This window comes from Heteronotia binoei, chromosome 3 (assembly GCF_032191835.1).
Source record: "Heteronotia binoei isolate CCM8104 ecotype False Entrance Well chromosome 3, APGP_CSIRO_Hbin_v1, whole genome shotgun sequence".
NCBI lineage: Eukaryota > Metazoa > Chordata > Lepidosauria > Squamata > Gekkonidae > Heteronotia > Heteronotia binoei.
The window spans coordinates 42,690,196-42,707,183 of record NC_083225.1 but is presented as its reverse complement, the minus strand read 5'-3'; the positions used below and the strand labels follow the sequence as shown (position 1 = coordinate 42,707,183).

Here is a 16,988-nt window from a genome sequence, read left to right as displayed (position 1 = left end):
GTGCACAATGTTTTCCATGGAAAGTAGGCAAAGTTTCAAGAAAGTGACGCTTGAGAGATTAATCCGGAAGCATTTGGGGAAAGAATCAAACCCTGCTCAGCAAGTTGTCTAACACAATATTTCTCAGTCCAGAAGCCACAGAATCACAGAGTTGGAAGGGACCTCCAGGGCCATCTAGTCCAACTCCCTGCACAATGCAGAAAATCCACAAATATCTCCCCCTGTGAGTTGACCCCAAATGAATACCATGAATCAGCTAACAGATAAGAGTTCTATTGTTAAGAAAACTTGAAGCATACACAAAGTTGAGATTTAAACCCAAAGTTATTTCCTACACAAACAATTTCAGGCTGGTTGACTATACTTAAGGAATCCAACTGTTGTATTAAAATTTCAATGCTAGCCTCCTTACTGCACTAGCATGTGGTGCTGAGGGTATGGTAGAACGCAAATATGAACTTGGCATCTGAAATGATTCAATGAGGCCGTAATGCCTTGAAAATGAATTAAATAGTCACACCACCCCAGGACAGGCCCTGCCCTGACCAACAACGCTGCAGACCAAAAATCCTCAGTTATATAAGCACAGGCTTCTTTTCAGGTATCGGAGGCTGACACATCTAGGAAACCCACGCCTTTCCTTGCTATTTTGCTACAGCTCCATCCTTAACGTACTAGCTCAGAACTACCCCAAAAGATACACACTAGATGCTCAGTCCAATAACCTAGGCTGAAAGATTTGGCTATCCCTGGCAAAGAACAGAGTAACAGTAATGAAAAGGAGATCTACTCACCCAGCATTTGGCCAGTGCGTTGCCTCTCCATAACTGTAGTTCACAAGATCACACTTGTATTTTATTGTTTCTATCATCTGTTTAAAAAGGTTAAGACTTGATCAATCAACACCTCAGTGTGTTCCATTACATCACCTGCTTATAAAAAGCCACATCTTTAACAAGATTAGAGATGACTATTAAAGACGACAAGACCATTACCACTACTCTAAGCTAGTCAGAAATTCACTGCTCAAGTCATCAATGGCCGGCCAGTGACTTACACATTGTGGCTGCTTCCCTTCCTGTTTTTCTGGGTGCCTCTGCTTCACTCAAGAGAATGCCAGTCAGTGTGTGTGTGTGTGCATGTGGAAGGATATCCCTGAAAATAGCACTGTCAGCTACCCTGTGTCATGCATCTATACCTTTAATCTATGAATGCAGTCAGTACTTACAGCTCTTATGAGGCCAGTGCCTGTCTCCATTGTGCTTAGTCTTGTGTCACCAATCTTGATTGCAAGAATCTGTGCACCAGGTGCCACCCCATTTCGCTCTGGGTCCTCAGGAAAATTCCCAGCAGCTATACTAGCAACATGTGTTCCGTGCGCCCCTAAAAGGACATACATGTTAAAAAGAGCTCAACATATCACCTTGGTGAAAAGCAGTTGCCCAGTTCTATCTGCCAGTTTGTGTGTTCTTTTACTGCACTTCATACTCCTCTGTGTTCTTAGCTTTCTACGGAGAAAATGTATGGGGGAAACACTGTCACAACATGACAAAAGCATGTAGACAGGCATTACTTGCACCTGTTGCAACAAGTAGAAATCCCCCCAGTCCCCTGAAGACAGGATATGAATTTCCTGACTGCAGCCATGCAAATGTTTTTAATGCCACTGGGGAGGGGCAACTTATGTGAAGGGGCTTATGAGTCATTGCCCATACAATCTGGGTGCATTTAACCACAACTGCGGTACTCAAAATGTGCCAGAACCATTTGTGAAGCTGCCCATGCACATGCCACCTCAAATTATGGAGTGGACCTGTGAAGTCAAGAGTTGAGACAAATGTATTTTTATTAAATGCTATCTCATTGTTCTTAAATGCTACCCACTGTAAAATTTCACAGTAGGGCAAGATATTTATTAACGTAAGAAAACGAAGGTGACTTGAAAAGTGTTTTAGGGAGTTATGCTTACCTCCACTGGTGACAATTGAGAGCAGGTTTCCTTCATCATAAATATTGACAGAGTAATTCAGCATCTCAGAAGTGCCGAAAGATCCATATTCCTGACCTTCTTTGTAGTTCCGCAAAACAGTACAATTGGAGAGGTCGCCGGATTCACTTGAATCTAGGCATGCTCTATGGAAGAGAAGAGACCTTAAATTACCAGTTTCCTTTCCCTACAAGCTTACAGACATTTGCATCCATCTTCTGCAGTTCAGTTACTACAGTGGCTATTAAACATGCTCCACCACCATTCCTGGAATCTCTTGTCAGGGATGTAAGTTGGTCTAATGCAAGTCTGCCCCTGGTACTTTATTGGACCCCTTGTTCAAACAGCCAGTTACATTGCAATCCTCTCCCCAAACTATCATACTTGGGTTTTTTGGGGGGTGGGTGGGAACAGAACAAGACAATAATCACTCCCATGCACCAATCTGCACTTTGACTGAAAGGCAACAATGCTTGGGCAAGCCAATTACAGCATAAAACCAATCAGTATTCTGGTTACTCCCATGAATCGCAAGCAAGCAACAAACTCAAGAAAGGACTCAATGGTGTTCCCACGTATAGAGTATGACCACTGGGTAAAGCTAATGATATGTTATAGACTTGGACAGGATGCCTACAATGTTTGGCCACTCCCCTCTAGCTAGAGTTCATCTTTACGCACTCCCTGGCCCCGAATCCCTCAGAAATTTCCTGTTAGTACTGAAGCCTGGACAGAGAGATAACTCCTTATTAGTAAGGGAGTAAAGGGAGACCTTGTAGGAAGGAGTGGGGGAGAGAAAGACTGCCTGCAAACAGGAAGGCAAGAATTGCTGGTTGTTCTTCCACAACCACAGAGAACAATTCAAAGTCTGATCCTATGCACACTTGCTCAGATTCAAGTCCTACTAAATCAAGATGGAAGAAAATGGAGAGGCAAGTAGTCTGTGTAGGGTTGCAGAGTAAGGCTCCACTGAACTTTAAATGTATATACATGCATATCTGTCTGTCTGTCTGAACTCCACTGGGAAAAACAGCTAGGTATTCCTCATTTGGCAAAGAAGAGGAATCACTGAAAGTTGCTATTTTTGACTGATAGGCACATTTCTTTTAATGGCTGTGACTTTTGTTAGTGCCTGTAATTCTGAAAAGAAGACAGAAGTGAGTGAGGCAGCTTGGGGAGCAAGAGCCAATTTGCATACACTGGAACAAGGCTACCCGGCCGTACTCTATCCGCTGAGGTACAGCAGGTTATCAGCGTGCATTTCTCTTTTCCCATTCAACAGTGATAAACCTTCAGTTATGCATTGGCATCCAAGAGAAGAAGCGGGGAACACATCTTCACTTCCAGGGCACTTTGGGACATGCAGGAAAGGGGAGAATTGCAGGCTTGATCCTTTTATTCGGCACAAAGCACACAGAATGAAGAAAACAGAGTCTCTCCTCCTGTCTTGGGCATCTTGTACATAATGAACTCAGTCACACTTCTGCTGCAGGGTGCTTTCTCTATTGCCTCATGCAAAGGCAGCAGTAGGCAAGGAGGAATTCAGTCCCACTCAAGTGTTTACTATTTATGGCAAACTGCTACAACTGTAAGCGCATTATGAAGTGGACGGGTGAGTCCAAGTGTATTATTTTATAGACTAAGAAAGGACCAGTTACCTCCAGGTTTCACCATCATGCCACACCAAGCAGTCATAAACAGGACCGGGATCATTGTATTTTTTCTCGAAAGAATTCAACAACTCCACTTGACTCTGAAGCTCCTCCTTCGTTAGTTTGCTTTCCTAAAGATAAAGGGTTCCATAAAGTAGGCTGCAATTAGTTGCCCACATCCAGCTAAGGAGAGCCAAACACATATGCCTCACTAGATTGGCAAGGACTGGCATAACTGTTATGTAAGTCTTCTAGACACTCTGATGACATGGGACTCCCTGGGTGCATTCACACTACACTAACCAATGCATTTTACATCCAGATTTTTGCTATTCTTACTCAGTAAAAATCCGGATGCAAAACTCATTAGTTAGTGTAGTGTGAATGCACCCCCTACTGATCAGCTGACTCAGGCTTGCTTGTACAGTCCTTTAAAGTTTAAACTGCTCTATGAGGTTCAGCTGTTTAAAATTGCTTTCTTTTGCAGCCAGCCTTTAAACAGCCAATCCCCTGGGGCTCTCAGCTGTTTAAAGGGCCTCTGTTGCTCAGCTTCAAATGGTTCGGAGCTATTTAAACTGTTGCTTTCCACTCCTTACAGAAAACAGCAGAAAACAGGAGTCATGAACCCATTTGAAGCAGAAAGCAGGGGTCAAGAATCCATACGAACCAATTCGGTTTGCAAACCTTCCAATTTGTGGCTGAACCACCAACCTAACCAACTACAAAAATGTGGTTCTCCATTCCTAGTCCACAATTCTATAACTGAAGATAATAAGCACATTTGAGTAGTGAATTAAAACTACTGAAAACCTTAACCTTCAACGTGTGCTATCAGACACACACCATGGAATTAACTGTACAGAAAAACCACACTTTTAAGCTATTCATATCCTTCAAAATACACAAAAATCATTATTACCTTATGCTGGTGTGTATCGTATGTACTTTATGCTACACAGAAAGCATTTTGAATGAGGAAAACTTTTCCTTACAAACCATTTCACTCATTCCAAAAGGGCAAAATATTACATTAGAAATTTTTGCCCCAGCACTACCAACAATTCTAAATTTTCCACTGGAAAAAAATACTTCGAAAAATACCTGTCCCTCCCCCATGAATTTTTTCTACAACTGGGCAAAAAGACATAATAGAAACTCATATTTCTATTGATACACATCAAAATGACAAGGCAGTTTAACATTACCCTAAAGGCCTACATTTTGGGGGAAATGTGAATACAGCTTTTAAACTAGGAAAATGAGTATCTACACAACACTGCATTGCATTTAAATGCCTGCTGAGCTCACTGGTGATGCACCACAGGGGCGTTGCGACCCGGAAGTGGGCTGAGTCCACTTCTGTGTCCCCACAGATTTCATGAACCACAAACTGGTCCATAAACTGGAAAAGTCTGCAGAGGTTTGTGAATTTCATGAACTATGATTCTCAATTTTTCCAGTCTGTGCCCATCTCTATACAAAAATCATTATTTAAAACATAGCATTAACATACAAAGTGGAACACAGTAAGAGAGAGGCACATCATACCAGCCTCTAAATGCCTGTAAAAGTGTAGTTTTCCACCACCTTTAATTGAGTCAGGCTCTTTCTTAAGGAGTTCTTATGCCATTACTCAGAAGACACTACTTCCTGCACCTGCCTATCAAAGAAGCAGGATGAAGAGAAGAACTTCACCTGTCCATCTGGACAAGTATGGTTAACAGTTGTGTACATCATAAGGGAGAAGGTAATCCCCAAGTAATAGTGGGCCTGTTTAGGGCCTTCATAGGTCAAAAATAACACCTTGAGGTGTTACTTAAATAGTCAGCAGTAGCAAGTACAGGCATAATGCACTCTGTGCAACTAGTAAAGAACATGGCTAAGAGTCTGTGCAGTAGCCTTAAAATATTAGCAAGAACTGCACTTGTCATATCAACTGCACTTGTATATCAGGTGCAACTGGTAAAAGGCACTACTGATCCAGGGCGTGCAACAGCCAAAGCAATGAGTGTCACATAGGCAAAAAAAATAAATCAACCTGAGAAGTACTTAAAACGATTTCATCATCATTCCTTACACTGCACAACCTATAGCTTGTAATGGCTGAAGGGGCAACATAACTATGACTCATGAACAATTTAAGAACTACCTGATACTTAATTATGATTTAATATTAACTTAATATGACACTAGGATGACTAATCAGTCATCCTAAGACCACATTTGTTGCATAGAAGCAGTCTACAGATCAAGGATTCAAAAGTACGTTTAAAATGAATAAAGTTTGGTAAAAGGTAACATACACAAATGTACTCTTTTAGTACTGAAAAGGTTACTTAATAAGCCACTACGGAACTACATTTAAAGGACAATATTAACTTTAAAAATGGTAACTAGGGCAAACCTGTGATGGTGAGTTGTGAGCTGCTTCAAACTCATCTTGTTTCCTACAGGCTTCTGCTAACACCAGTCTTTGAACAGGATCCCAAAGCTTTTCCTTGCGCTCTTTCTAAAATAGATGATAAAAGCCATTCTAAACATGAATACCCTGATGCTCTCCAGACATGCCTCCCAGCAAGTATCCCGTGGAGGAACCAATTCCCACTTGCTCTTAAAATCCCCTTTCAACCCCTTTGATACCACTTCTCGTTAAGGGCATGCAAAAGAAAATAAACAAATGGTGCAGCTCCTAGGGATTGCAGAAGGCTGCCTTATTTGTGGCCACATTCCTCTCTCCTGCTTATTACCACAGGGAAAGAACTTCTGGAACCAAGGCTAAGGGACAATAAAGTACAAAGATATTAAGGAAGCAGCAACAAAAACACTACAGTGTAAACAAAGAACTCCCCACAACATGTCCTGTGCATAGCCGATTTATAAATAAAATACCTGAGTCAAGGCATGATCAAATAAAGGAAGTTTTACCTGTATTCTCTCCTTAAGGGCTTTTGGATAGAAATCATAGCCGTTTTTTAAACCAACGTGATACTTCCCTGATGGGTTTATCCAGTCTGTTGGGATCTGGAAAAAATGTACAGTTTAAAAATGTGTTTTCTCTGCTCTCTCTGTGTGTGCATGTAGTGCTATCAAGTTGTGGCCGACCTATGGTGACCCCAGCAAGGGGCTTTCAAGGCAAGGGAGAAACAGGGGTGGTTTGCCACTGCCCTTCCAAACACTGACCCTGTTTAGCTTCTGAGACCTGATGAGATCAGGCTCTATCATGCTGCATTAACTGTACACAATTAAAGGTTAGAGAAGTGGCACAATTAGGGTTTAAAAGAATGGCACTCACCTCTCCAGCTCATGGAGAGCCACAGTTGCAATTACTGTCAACCAAAAGAGTCAAATGACCTCTACATATCCTGAGAATGACCTCACAAACACACACACAATATTACAAAACATAGCTATTACTATTAGATTACTAACTAGAACCTTTTCAATTTGATTACTTTTGAGAATGTACAGCTGTGTCTCCCTACCACCCCTGACCCTTAGGCAGCCCTTTATCACTGGCTGCCAAGCCACTGAATATCACAGTTTCAGAGATTCTCATGAATGCACATACATTTCAGTCCTACTCAGAAGCCCCAAGTGCCATGGGGCTCACTCCAAATTAAGAACCATACTCAACTGCAGCCTTAGTTCATTTCTGACGTGATACAAAAAAATCCAACTTTACAGAATATACCGTACATTTCAGCAAACACTGCTCCCAAATCAATAACAGGAAATGTGTCTATATAGAACTATGCTACTGTTGTAATGTTAGTTCCAGTTTAGCGATATTATTTCTGCCTCACTGAAGATACGGCTTATCCTAACCCCATACGGTTTTCAAGGCAAGCGACACTCAGAGATTGTTTGACACATTGCCTACCTCTGTGTAGCAACCCTGGTATTCCTTGGTGCTCTCCCATCCAAATACTGAGCAGGGCCAACCCTGCTTAGCTTCTAAGATCTGACAATATTGGGCTAGCTGGGGCTGTCCAGGTCAGGGCTTTTAAATAAGTACATATCTACAAATAAATATTAGTGAAACAAAGGATTTTGAAAAGTTATGCCACCTTTGATTAGTCTAGATTCACGTGGAGGCTGACACCAAAGAGGTCACAAGGTTTAATTCTGAATATTCTTTACCTTCAGAGTTCTTCCTGAAAGGCCAATGATTTCGCCATCTTTCAGTTCTAAAACAGTTGAGGTATTTACATCACCACTTCCAGTTGTATCTATTATATCAATTATCTTGGGTTTCCCATCTGTTGTAACCTAAAAGATAAAAACAAGGAAGATGCAACTAACAGAACTATAATGCTATGAATCCACCATAAGGCTTGACAGCTACCATTTCAGACCTCCTCTGATTGAACTGGGAAGAAAGCAGTCAATGCTGCATTCAGACATAATAACAAACCATGGTTTGTTTATGAGAAAAAGGCTTGGAAAACCTCAGGTTCATAGTTTAATTCTGGTTAGCAGGCAAGATGCAACCACAGTGTGTGATTCTGAAGTAACAGCAAATTATGAGTCCAAATTGTGAATAAAACTTTGTTGGTCTTAAAGATGCCACTGGACTCAAACTTTGTACAGCTGCTTCAGACCAACACAGCTACCCACTTAGACAAATTATGAGTTGTTGTGATCAAAAAGTCTCATTTCCAATGCATATGAGGGGAGAAAAATAGAGGGAACGCTTCTAAAGTTTATTCTCATTTTTTAAAAATTTTGGTGTTATATCCAAATGTAGCAAGTTTCTGACAGCAAAGTTAAGGTAGTTTCAAAATAGAGGGATGCTGGGTCAAACAATACTTAGGAATAATACCCATGACGTATCTTTTCTGGAGTATTAATTAACGATGCAAATATTTTCCTCCTCCATGATCACCCAAGCACTTCTTAATAATGAGATGGTTACAGATATGGAACAGGTATTACATTTAGGAAAGATGGAATAGGAAGTGATGTAACATTAAGAGAAACTGGCAACTAGGACACTGAAACAACCATCAACATCATGAAAGTACAAGTACCATGACACAACAGAAGCAGGTCTTGACAAGGAAGAGTAACACCATGACTTAGTTTTCTGAGATGACAAGAGAATAAAATGGACAACTGACTTACATCAAATGCATTACAGAAAATTTTAAATTAGCAGAAAACCTCTCATTATTAGTTACTGATAAGCTCAAAAGGTAAATAGATAAAGTTTATTTTGAAACATGTAGAATTAAACACAAAGCAAAAGAACACATTATGGTATTTATGGAACTTGGGCAAAACTTAAATTCACTATGGAAAGTCAGAACTAACAATCTGTGCATCATCCAAGGATGTATGTATTTTCACCCAAACGACCACCACACATTTATTTTATCTTCTAAATAATTCTTATTTAGAGAAGAGAATCATAAGAGGATTCCCATCTAAAGTCTAACAATATCCTAGTCTGGCAAGAAAGATTAAATCTTATATATCAACTGAATAAGGAAAACCTATGATATGTCAGAGGGTAGCAACAGGGGATTTTCACCAAACCTTACCAGCAAATAAAGTTTTCTAATTCTGTTTGTAAAGAACCTGTTTCCCCTCAGGGGGAAAAAGTATACTAAGGGGTCCCAAACTAATAAATCAAAACCTGGAAGAAAAGGATTTCACAGAATATATTGCTATTTCCCTTCAAATAAGCCAGATGCTTTGGGAGGGGGGGGGGGAGGATCATTTTTGTCTCTGAGAAATTACAACCCACACATCAGGCTGATAGGTCTCAATAAGAATTCATTATCTGATATGGAACAGGTTTTTCCCAAGGGTGAGATTTAACAATACAGAATTATACTATGCCCAACCCATCTTTGCTAGAAGCTCACAATACTTGTGCAATAGTTATCCTTTTGTTTGTTGGGTTGCTGATTTTCACCTGCCAGTTTCTCAGCCAGAATTTGTTCAGGAAAAAGCAACCTTGGATTTGGGAACAATTATCACAGGGAAAATTCAATAGGAACACCAAAGGACTTTAAAATTAGATATTACCAAGCTTCCATGCTACAAAAACAGCAGACACACCTATGCGCACAGTGAGCCTTTAGCTACAGTGTGGGGCGGAGCCCCCCCCCCCCTTTTCATCCAGCCCTCTCGACTGGGATTCAGTAGGGGATCTGCTAAAAACTAACTCTCCTGCCAGTGGTCACCTTTTTACTCAATTGAGGGTACAGAGCCAAAATTTTTAAAAAAAAAAAAACAGTGAAAGAAACAGTTCACATTTACTTGCTTTTTGGTTTTCAAGATGTAATCTCATGGTTGGGGGAGTTAGGGGCGCAGAGTCAAATTTCATGCTTTTTTTTTTAAAAAAGGATAAAAGACAAAGTTCATGGTAGTGGTGCGATTTTCTTGATTTAATTTGTCTACCGAATCTTTGTGATAAATCAGAAACAACAAACCACAAGATGTGTAACGGTTAGCATTTTTGAAATAAATTTGAGACATTTTTGAGTGATAAAGGACTTGTCATCTTATTTATTTATTTATTATTTTAAGTATAATAGATGCCCCACAAACAAAAAAATCCTGCATATGGCCTTGGTGCACAGTCAGCCACATCAGCCGTACAATTCCTATGCAGAGTTACTCCAATCTAAGTCAATTTACTTCAGTGGGCTTCAACAGAAGCAATTGTGCAGAGGGCCACACCGTTAAACTTCCACGTAAGTCAACGGGAATCTAATACTGGGCTCCATTATGACCACTAGCTTTAATCTGATTTGGCAGAGACAAGAAATGTAATACGCCCACAATTCACACAGTACAAGGTCTATCCTCTTCCTGCCTATTATGAACTAAGGTGTTCCCTCAGGATGTAATTCTGATTAGCAGACACACTTTTGAATAAAACCATTCAAACACGGTAAACAAGGCCATCTTACAGAATATTGCCTGAGCACTAGCCAAGCAGCACTGGTTTTCTTATGCACCGGAAAAAGCTTATTCCTATCTAAATCTAGTATTACCTTTAGTCTCATGAACCTCTGAGTTGTTTTTAAAACACAAACATCCCTGAGTTTCATTCTGTATCTAACCTATCCATTCAAGAAGGATGACACTTATATAATCAAAGCCAACGTAAACTGGACAAACTTCAGCTTGCCACAGTCTATCACAATAAAATGTTATTAGAAGTTTCTGGCTATACAGAAATACATTACTTTTCAACACAAGCAAATGCTCAGGAGTATTTTAAAGACAAATATACTGGAAGAAGATGTATGTGCCTTTATAGAAAGATACACCCGATATTCATTAGAAGAACAAAATATAGAGCTAAAACAAAGTTTGAGTTCAGTAGCAACTTTAAGACCAACAAAGCTTTATCCAAGTATAACTTTTCATGTGCAAGCACACTTCTTCAGATCCAGTGAAACAGAATTCCCTCAACCATTACTGGGGGGGGGGGTTGTTAGCTGCCAGGAAAGGCCAATTAGAATCAAGACAGAAACAGAAACAAAAATGGAAATCACCAGTCCATCCATATAGGTAGAAAGTGAGCAGCATAATGAAGACGTTTAACAGATTCAAGGGTCAAACAAGGATAACAAACTTACTTTATATGGTTACCATTTATTTAGGTTCAATGGGGGGGGGGGGACAGTGAAAGGAAATAAATATGTCAAAATTGGAGACTGCTGAATCCCTAATTGTGGAATGCTCAAGGAGCTGGATGGCAGGGTCTCAATTAATTACTCCCAGCATCGGCCCTTCCTGACAACTAACACCGCCCCCATCCTCTATCTTCCTATATGTAATGACTGAGGAAATTCTGTTTCATTGTATCTGAAGAAGGTGCTTGAACACAAAAGCATATACCTTAAATAAAACTTTGTTGGACTTAAGGTTGCACTGGACTCAAATTTTGTTCTGCTACTTCAGACCAACATGACCACCCACCTGACTCCAAACCATAGAAGTTTCCACGGTTTCTCTCTATTCCTCTACTGCTCTTTTTCTGCACTCTGCTCTGTTCATATCCTCAATGCTAAAATGCAGATTATAAACTCCTTAAAACAAGATCCTGTGATTCCTCTTCCCCTGTTACTCACTAAAAGCCACCAGATACATTTACTGGCCTGGCACAACAGCTGTAGTAGTCATTATAACAACAAACTCTTATGCAGAGTGACTCCAATGCTACCAGCAGGGCCTGAAGCTAAACTCCAAATCTATTAAAGGTGCTACAAAAACTTAAACTGTTGCCTTGGATAATAAGACGCCACTCTCATTCAAAAAACACACACACAAATGACACTTACAACACAACCTTGGACAGTTACTTCAGTCCCAAACCACCATAAAGCTTTCCAAAGGTGCCACAATCCTTTCACCATTGTTTTCACTAAAAAGAACTATTGCCTTAAGGACATTTTTTAACATACCTCTACCCAGGCTAAAATTTCCTCACAATCTGTTAACCTCCCTTTCCAAAATCTCTTAAGCCTCCCCGCCACCTGCGTTACTTCACTCTCCTAACCAGTGTTCCCTCTAAGCTGAGTTAGTGTGAGCTAGCTCACCGGTTTTTAGCCTTCCGCTCACACATTTTTGTCTTAGCTCAGGAAGGATGATTCCAGAGCACAATAATTGATTCAGTAGCTCACAACTTTAATGCCAGCAGCTCACAAAGTGGAATTTCTGCTCACAAGACTCTGCAGTTTAGAGGGAACATCGCTCCTAACCCAACTTTTTACACACAACCCAACTGCCTTTCCCTCCAGGGACGTGGACACCTCCTCTTCCCCTTGCAGCTACCCTTTCTCTCGCCAAGGCAGCCTTTCCTCCGCCGTCCTTTCCCAATAACCCCAACCTCCCTGCCCTGCCTCAGACAGGAGAAGCGCGCATCAAGCCATCCACCCGCCCTCCCCTCCACAGCATCCCCCCGGTTACCTGCATGCCCGGCGCTCCGGGGTCCACCCCTGTGTCTAAGATGGCCAATAAGACTCCCCTTCCGTCATATTCTGGATAACGGGTAAGGAAGGAGGCAGCGCCGGTTTCCTTCTTGGGCAGAAGTCCTTGGAACGGGAACTGCTCGTCGCCGGCCGCCGCCATGTTAGGAAAAACAAGCAGAGAGAGAGAGGGAAGAGCGGCCAGTCACACACGCGACAGGGACAACGGAGGGGGGGCAAGACGAGGCTCTTCAGACCCAAGTGACGTAACGGCTCTGCTGCCAAACAGCGCTCCTCAGCACTCTAGGGAAAGCAGGGAGGTTGCGCTTCCCCCAAGGGCGCATGCGCCTCAGCCAAGAACGAGGCACAAGTGGCAAGCTCTCCAGGTACAGCCCTGGGTCACTCTTGCCCTTAAAGCGGGAGAAGGGTGGGGGGGGGGAGACAAAGAGGGGGAGGAGAGGGTTAACGTGACGGCTCAGCCGAAAACGAAACCTAGCGGCCTATCCAGGCGCGGCGCGGCCGAGAGCTGAAATTCGATTGGTTGCGGCGTGCACCAAGGAGAGGCGGGGTGTCTAACTTGGGTCCTCCCCCTCGGTGGGCTCCCAGTCACTCCTAAAAAATGCCCTTCCTTGAGCCTTCGTTCCAGTCCATCTCAAATAGCGCGAGATTTGTTGGTTTGAGCCTCGGTGCTGATTTCAGAGGAAATGGAGGGGTACGGATTTACGCACACACACACACACACAAATTATAGGGAAGGGATTGTGTGCGAGGGAGAAATTCTCAGGTGAACGGTTCCTTCCAAAAATAAGGAAGAGGGAAGTATTGCTGATTATAACGGCAAAGGAAAGGTTTAAAATAATAATAGTTTAGTGCAGTTTTGTGACTGTAGAATAGGTCCTCACTCTATAAACCAGTTGTCCTGTATTTCACCACTCCTTGGCTCTAGAGCCCTGCCAACGCAAACAAACTAGGCAACGTACTCGTAGTATTAAGATATATATCCTAGGCTTGCCGGATCCAGGCAGGGAAACTAATGGAAATTTGGGGATGGAGCCTCTGGTGGAAAAGAGATTGCAGTGAGGTGCAATGCCATAGAGTTCGTCCTCCAAACCACCCATTTTCTCGGGGGGGGGGGGGTTCATGTCTGTAGTCTGGAGATGTAAATCTGGGGAATCCTCAGGTCCCACCTGGAGGCTGGCATCCCTAATTGTGTGTTAAGTGCCATCAAGTTGCTTTTGTCTTATGGCAAGCCTATGTATTAATAGCCTCCAAAATGTCCTATTGTTAACAGCCTTGCTCAGGTCTTGCAAACTGAGAGCCGAGGCTTCCATGGTTTAATTAATCTGCTTTATCTTGGGTCTCTTTCTCTCAAGCCTTCAACTTTTCCTAGCATTATTGTCTTTCCCAGTATCTTTGGCCTTCTCATAATGCGACTGTGACGGAACCGGCCCGATTCTACCTTCAGACCCGGTCCCGTCAACTCCCTATTGAGTCGCCAACTCCTGGAGGGAGCTATTTCTCCTCCGGCCACTTGGGCTCGCTGCCACCACCTGCTCAGTCTAGGGGTTCAGATTGAGAGGAACAGGACTCCCAATCCCCCTCTCCAGCTATGAGGCCAGGCCTCAAGGTCCTCTTCCACCCTGTACTTGGGTATCACAGAGACCACAGCACTTCTTCGGGGAACCCCTGGAGGATTGGCACCTTATCCAACTGCATGCCTTCCCCCTTCCCCGGGGCCCCCTTCATAAAGCAGCGTGGTCTAATGCAGTTGGGGATCTATGTGGTACAGAGTTTGACTGCCAGCATTCAAAACAGTAAAAATGTTTAATAAGAGAAAGAAAAATAAAAACAAAAACAGTTACATGTAAAAGTTTAGCACAGCATCTGATCAGCAACAAGAAGGGCAAATAAAAGGTGGATTCAAACCCATCCTCTCGTCCCTGGTGTAAACTTGGTCTACCTTGTGAATTACTTACTCGGTCTGACTGCTTGGGGTCCTCCTCCTCTTGAGTAGGCCTCTCCCACAGTCAGGAGCCCACAGACTCACAACCTCTTTCTTTGAGGGCCAGCTGTAAACTGGACTTTTCCCGCCTAACTCAAATAAATAAAACAAAAGAACTTCCTGCTCCTCTAGGAGGCTTTCCCCCTAGAGTTGCTGGTTTAACTCCAGAAGGGGGGAGGCAATGAGGGGAAGGCTAAAGAACTTCCTGCCCCTCTAGGGGCTTTTCCCCTAGAGGCGCTGGTTTATCTCTGGAAGGGAGGAGGGGATGAAGGGAGGCTAGGCCAAAGCCTGCTTTAGTAGTTTAATGTTCCCTTCCAACGAAGCACCAACATTAACTAAGATGGCGTTCCTCCACAGCGACCAAGTACGATAGTTCAATCATTTTAGCTTCTAGGGAAAGTTCAGGCTTGATTTAATTTTGGAATCCAGTTGTTTGTCTTTTTGGCAGTCCACAGGTATCCATCCTCAAACACATGTCAAATGAATCAACTTTCTTGCTATCAGCTTTCTTTATTGTCTAATTTTCACACCGCATACATAGTAACAGAATATTATGGTTTGATCTTGGTCACCAGTGACACATCCTTACCCTTAAAGATCTTTTCTAGCTTCTTCAGGGCTGCATATCCCAGTCTCAATTTCCTTCTGATTCCTGCCGTCTAACTTTGGGCTGATGATTAGGCTTCCCAATCCCCAGGTCCCAGCGGGGGATCCCCTGGTTTTACAGGCTTCCCCCCTCCCCCAGCCAGCTGGCCGGTGGGGGAAGCTCCACCCCCATAGCCATTATGCACCTCCAGGAACGATTCCCATAGGGAATGATGGGGAATTGATCCGTGGGTGTCAGGGGCTCTGGGGGGGGGGCTGTTTTTTGAGATAGAAATGCCAATTTTTCAGTATAGCATCTAGTGTCTCTCCCTAAAATACCTCCCAAGTTTCAAAAAGATTGGACCAGGGGGTCCAATTTTATGAGCCCCAAAAGAAGGTGCCCCTATCCTTCATTATTTTCTATGGAAGGAAGGCATTCTAAAAGGTGTGCTGTCCCATTAAATGTAATGGTCAGAACTCCCTTGGAGTTCAATTATGCTTGTCACACCCTTGCTCCTGGCTCCGCCCCCAGTGTCTCCTGGCTCCACCCCCAAAGTCTCCTGGCTCCACCCCCAAAGTCCCCAGATATTTCTTGAATTACTACTGATGATGGAGCCCACAGAAACAGAAAATCTTGCAAAATTTCAGTTTTTTCCCCATTGTCAGCCTTAAAGTTGTGTAATTTTCCATTACTCATTACTCTTCTCAATGTTGAGCTGTAATCCTGCTTTGGTACTTTCTGCTTTAACCTTCAGCAGTAGTTGTTTCAAGTCTTCACTATTTTCTGCCAGTAACGTGGTGTCATCTGCATATCGCAAATTGTTAATTTTCCTTCTGTTGAGTTTCATTCCATCTTCATCTAAATCTAATCCAGTTTTCCTTAAAATATGTTCTGCACATAAATTGAACCAGGGCTTTTTTTTTTTTTAGCAGGAACGCACAGTTCTGACTGGCTTGGTGTCAGGGGGTGTGGCCTAATATGCAAATGCATCCAAGCTGAGCTTTTTCCTACAAAAAAGCCCTATGCAAAACAATGGTGATGTCAGGGGTGTGGCCTAATATGCAAATGAGTTCCTGCTGCACCTTTTCTACTAAAAAAGCCCTGGATTGAACATGTAGGAGGACGAAAATAACTTCTACATGTTTGGGGCTTGTATGGCAAAGCTCTCAATAACATACGCACACACAAAGCCTTCATGAAACTAAAGCAAAGCCACTTCCAGTCTTGTGCGGATGACAGACACCCTGCCTAATAAATACTCCTTAATAAAAGTACATTCAATTTTAAAGGTGTATTAAAAATCAAATTATGCCTCAATCAAAACTGGCTGGTTTACTAATTCAAAAACAGGCTCTGGCTATGTGTTTGGAAGGCATATTTAATTAAAGGATAATAGCAAAAACATAATTATACAGGAACTTAAATTGCTTGTTTACCTGCACAGTTCATTTTCTATGGTGATCAAATTAAACCCTTAATTAACCCTAAATTAAATAAGCTCTTACGTAAACAGAACACATGTAATAACCATATTTGTATTTTATAACCTATTATACTTTTATTCAGCATGTATTTTATGAATGTTAAAACAGCATACTTTGTTCTTCTGTCCTCCAATATATCTTCACATCAATCATGTGATGTTGTTCAAAATGAGTTTGGGACTATTTTTCTTTTGTTTTGCAACCTGTGGAGGAATCCACTCTCCATTGTTTTGCACAGTGTAGCCAGATTATTTGTTTGTTTTATTCCAGTGCATAAAGGAACTATTTTGCCTCTTCTTCCCTCAGTATGATGTCTGAGGCAGTTCCATAGTATGGTCCCTTTTCCA

At 42.2% G+C, this 16,988-nt stretch overlaps 1 protein-coding gene across 2 annotated transcripts in view; it reads right to left on the bottom strand.

The window, feature by feature from the left end:
- The window catches only part of TPP2 (tripeptidyl peptidase 2), a 41,627-nt gene extending 28,823 nt beyond the window's left edge, over nucleotides 1–12,804 (bottom strand). For both annotated transcript variants that reach the window (XM_060233676.1, XM_060233677.1), the window contains exons 1-8: nucleotides 12,571–12,804; nucleotides 7,780–7,908; nucleotides 6,565–6,660; nucleotides 6,044–6,148; nucleotides 3,646–3,770; nucleotides 1,970–2,133; nucleotides 1,229–1,383; nucleotides 795–871 (exon numbers count right to left, since the gene is read on the bottom strand). In XM_060233676.1, coding sequence (XP_060089659.1) covers nucleotides 795–871; nucleotides 1,229–1,383; nucleotides 1,970–2,133; nucleotides 3,646–3,770; nucleotides 6,044–6,148; nucleotides 6,565–6,660; nucleotides 7,780–7,908; nucleotides 12,571–12,732 — 1,013 coding nt within the window. In that variant the 5' untranslated portion in view covers nucleotides 12,733–12,804. The remainder of the gene's footprint in view (nucleotides 1–794; nucleotides 872–1,228; nucleotides 1,384–1,969; nucleotides 2,134–3,645; nucleotides 3,771–6,043; nucleotides 6,149–6,564; nucleotides 6,661–7,779; nucleotides 7,909–12,570) is intronic.
- Nucleotides 12,805–16,988: the final 4,184 nt, after the last annotated feature.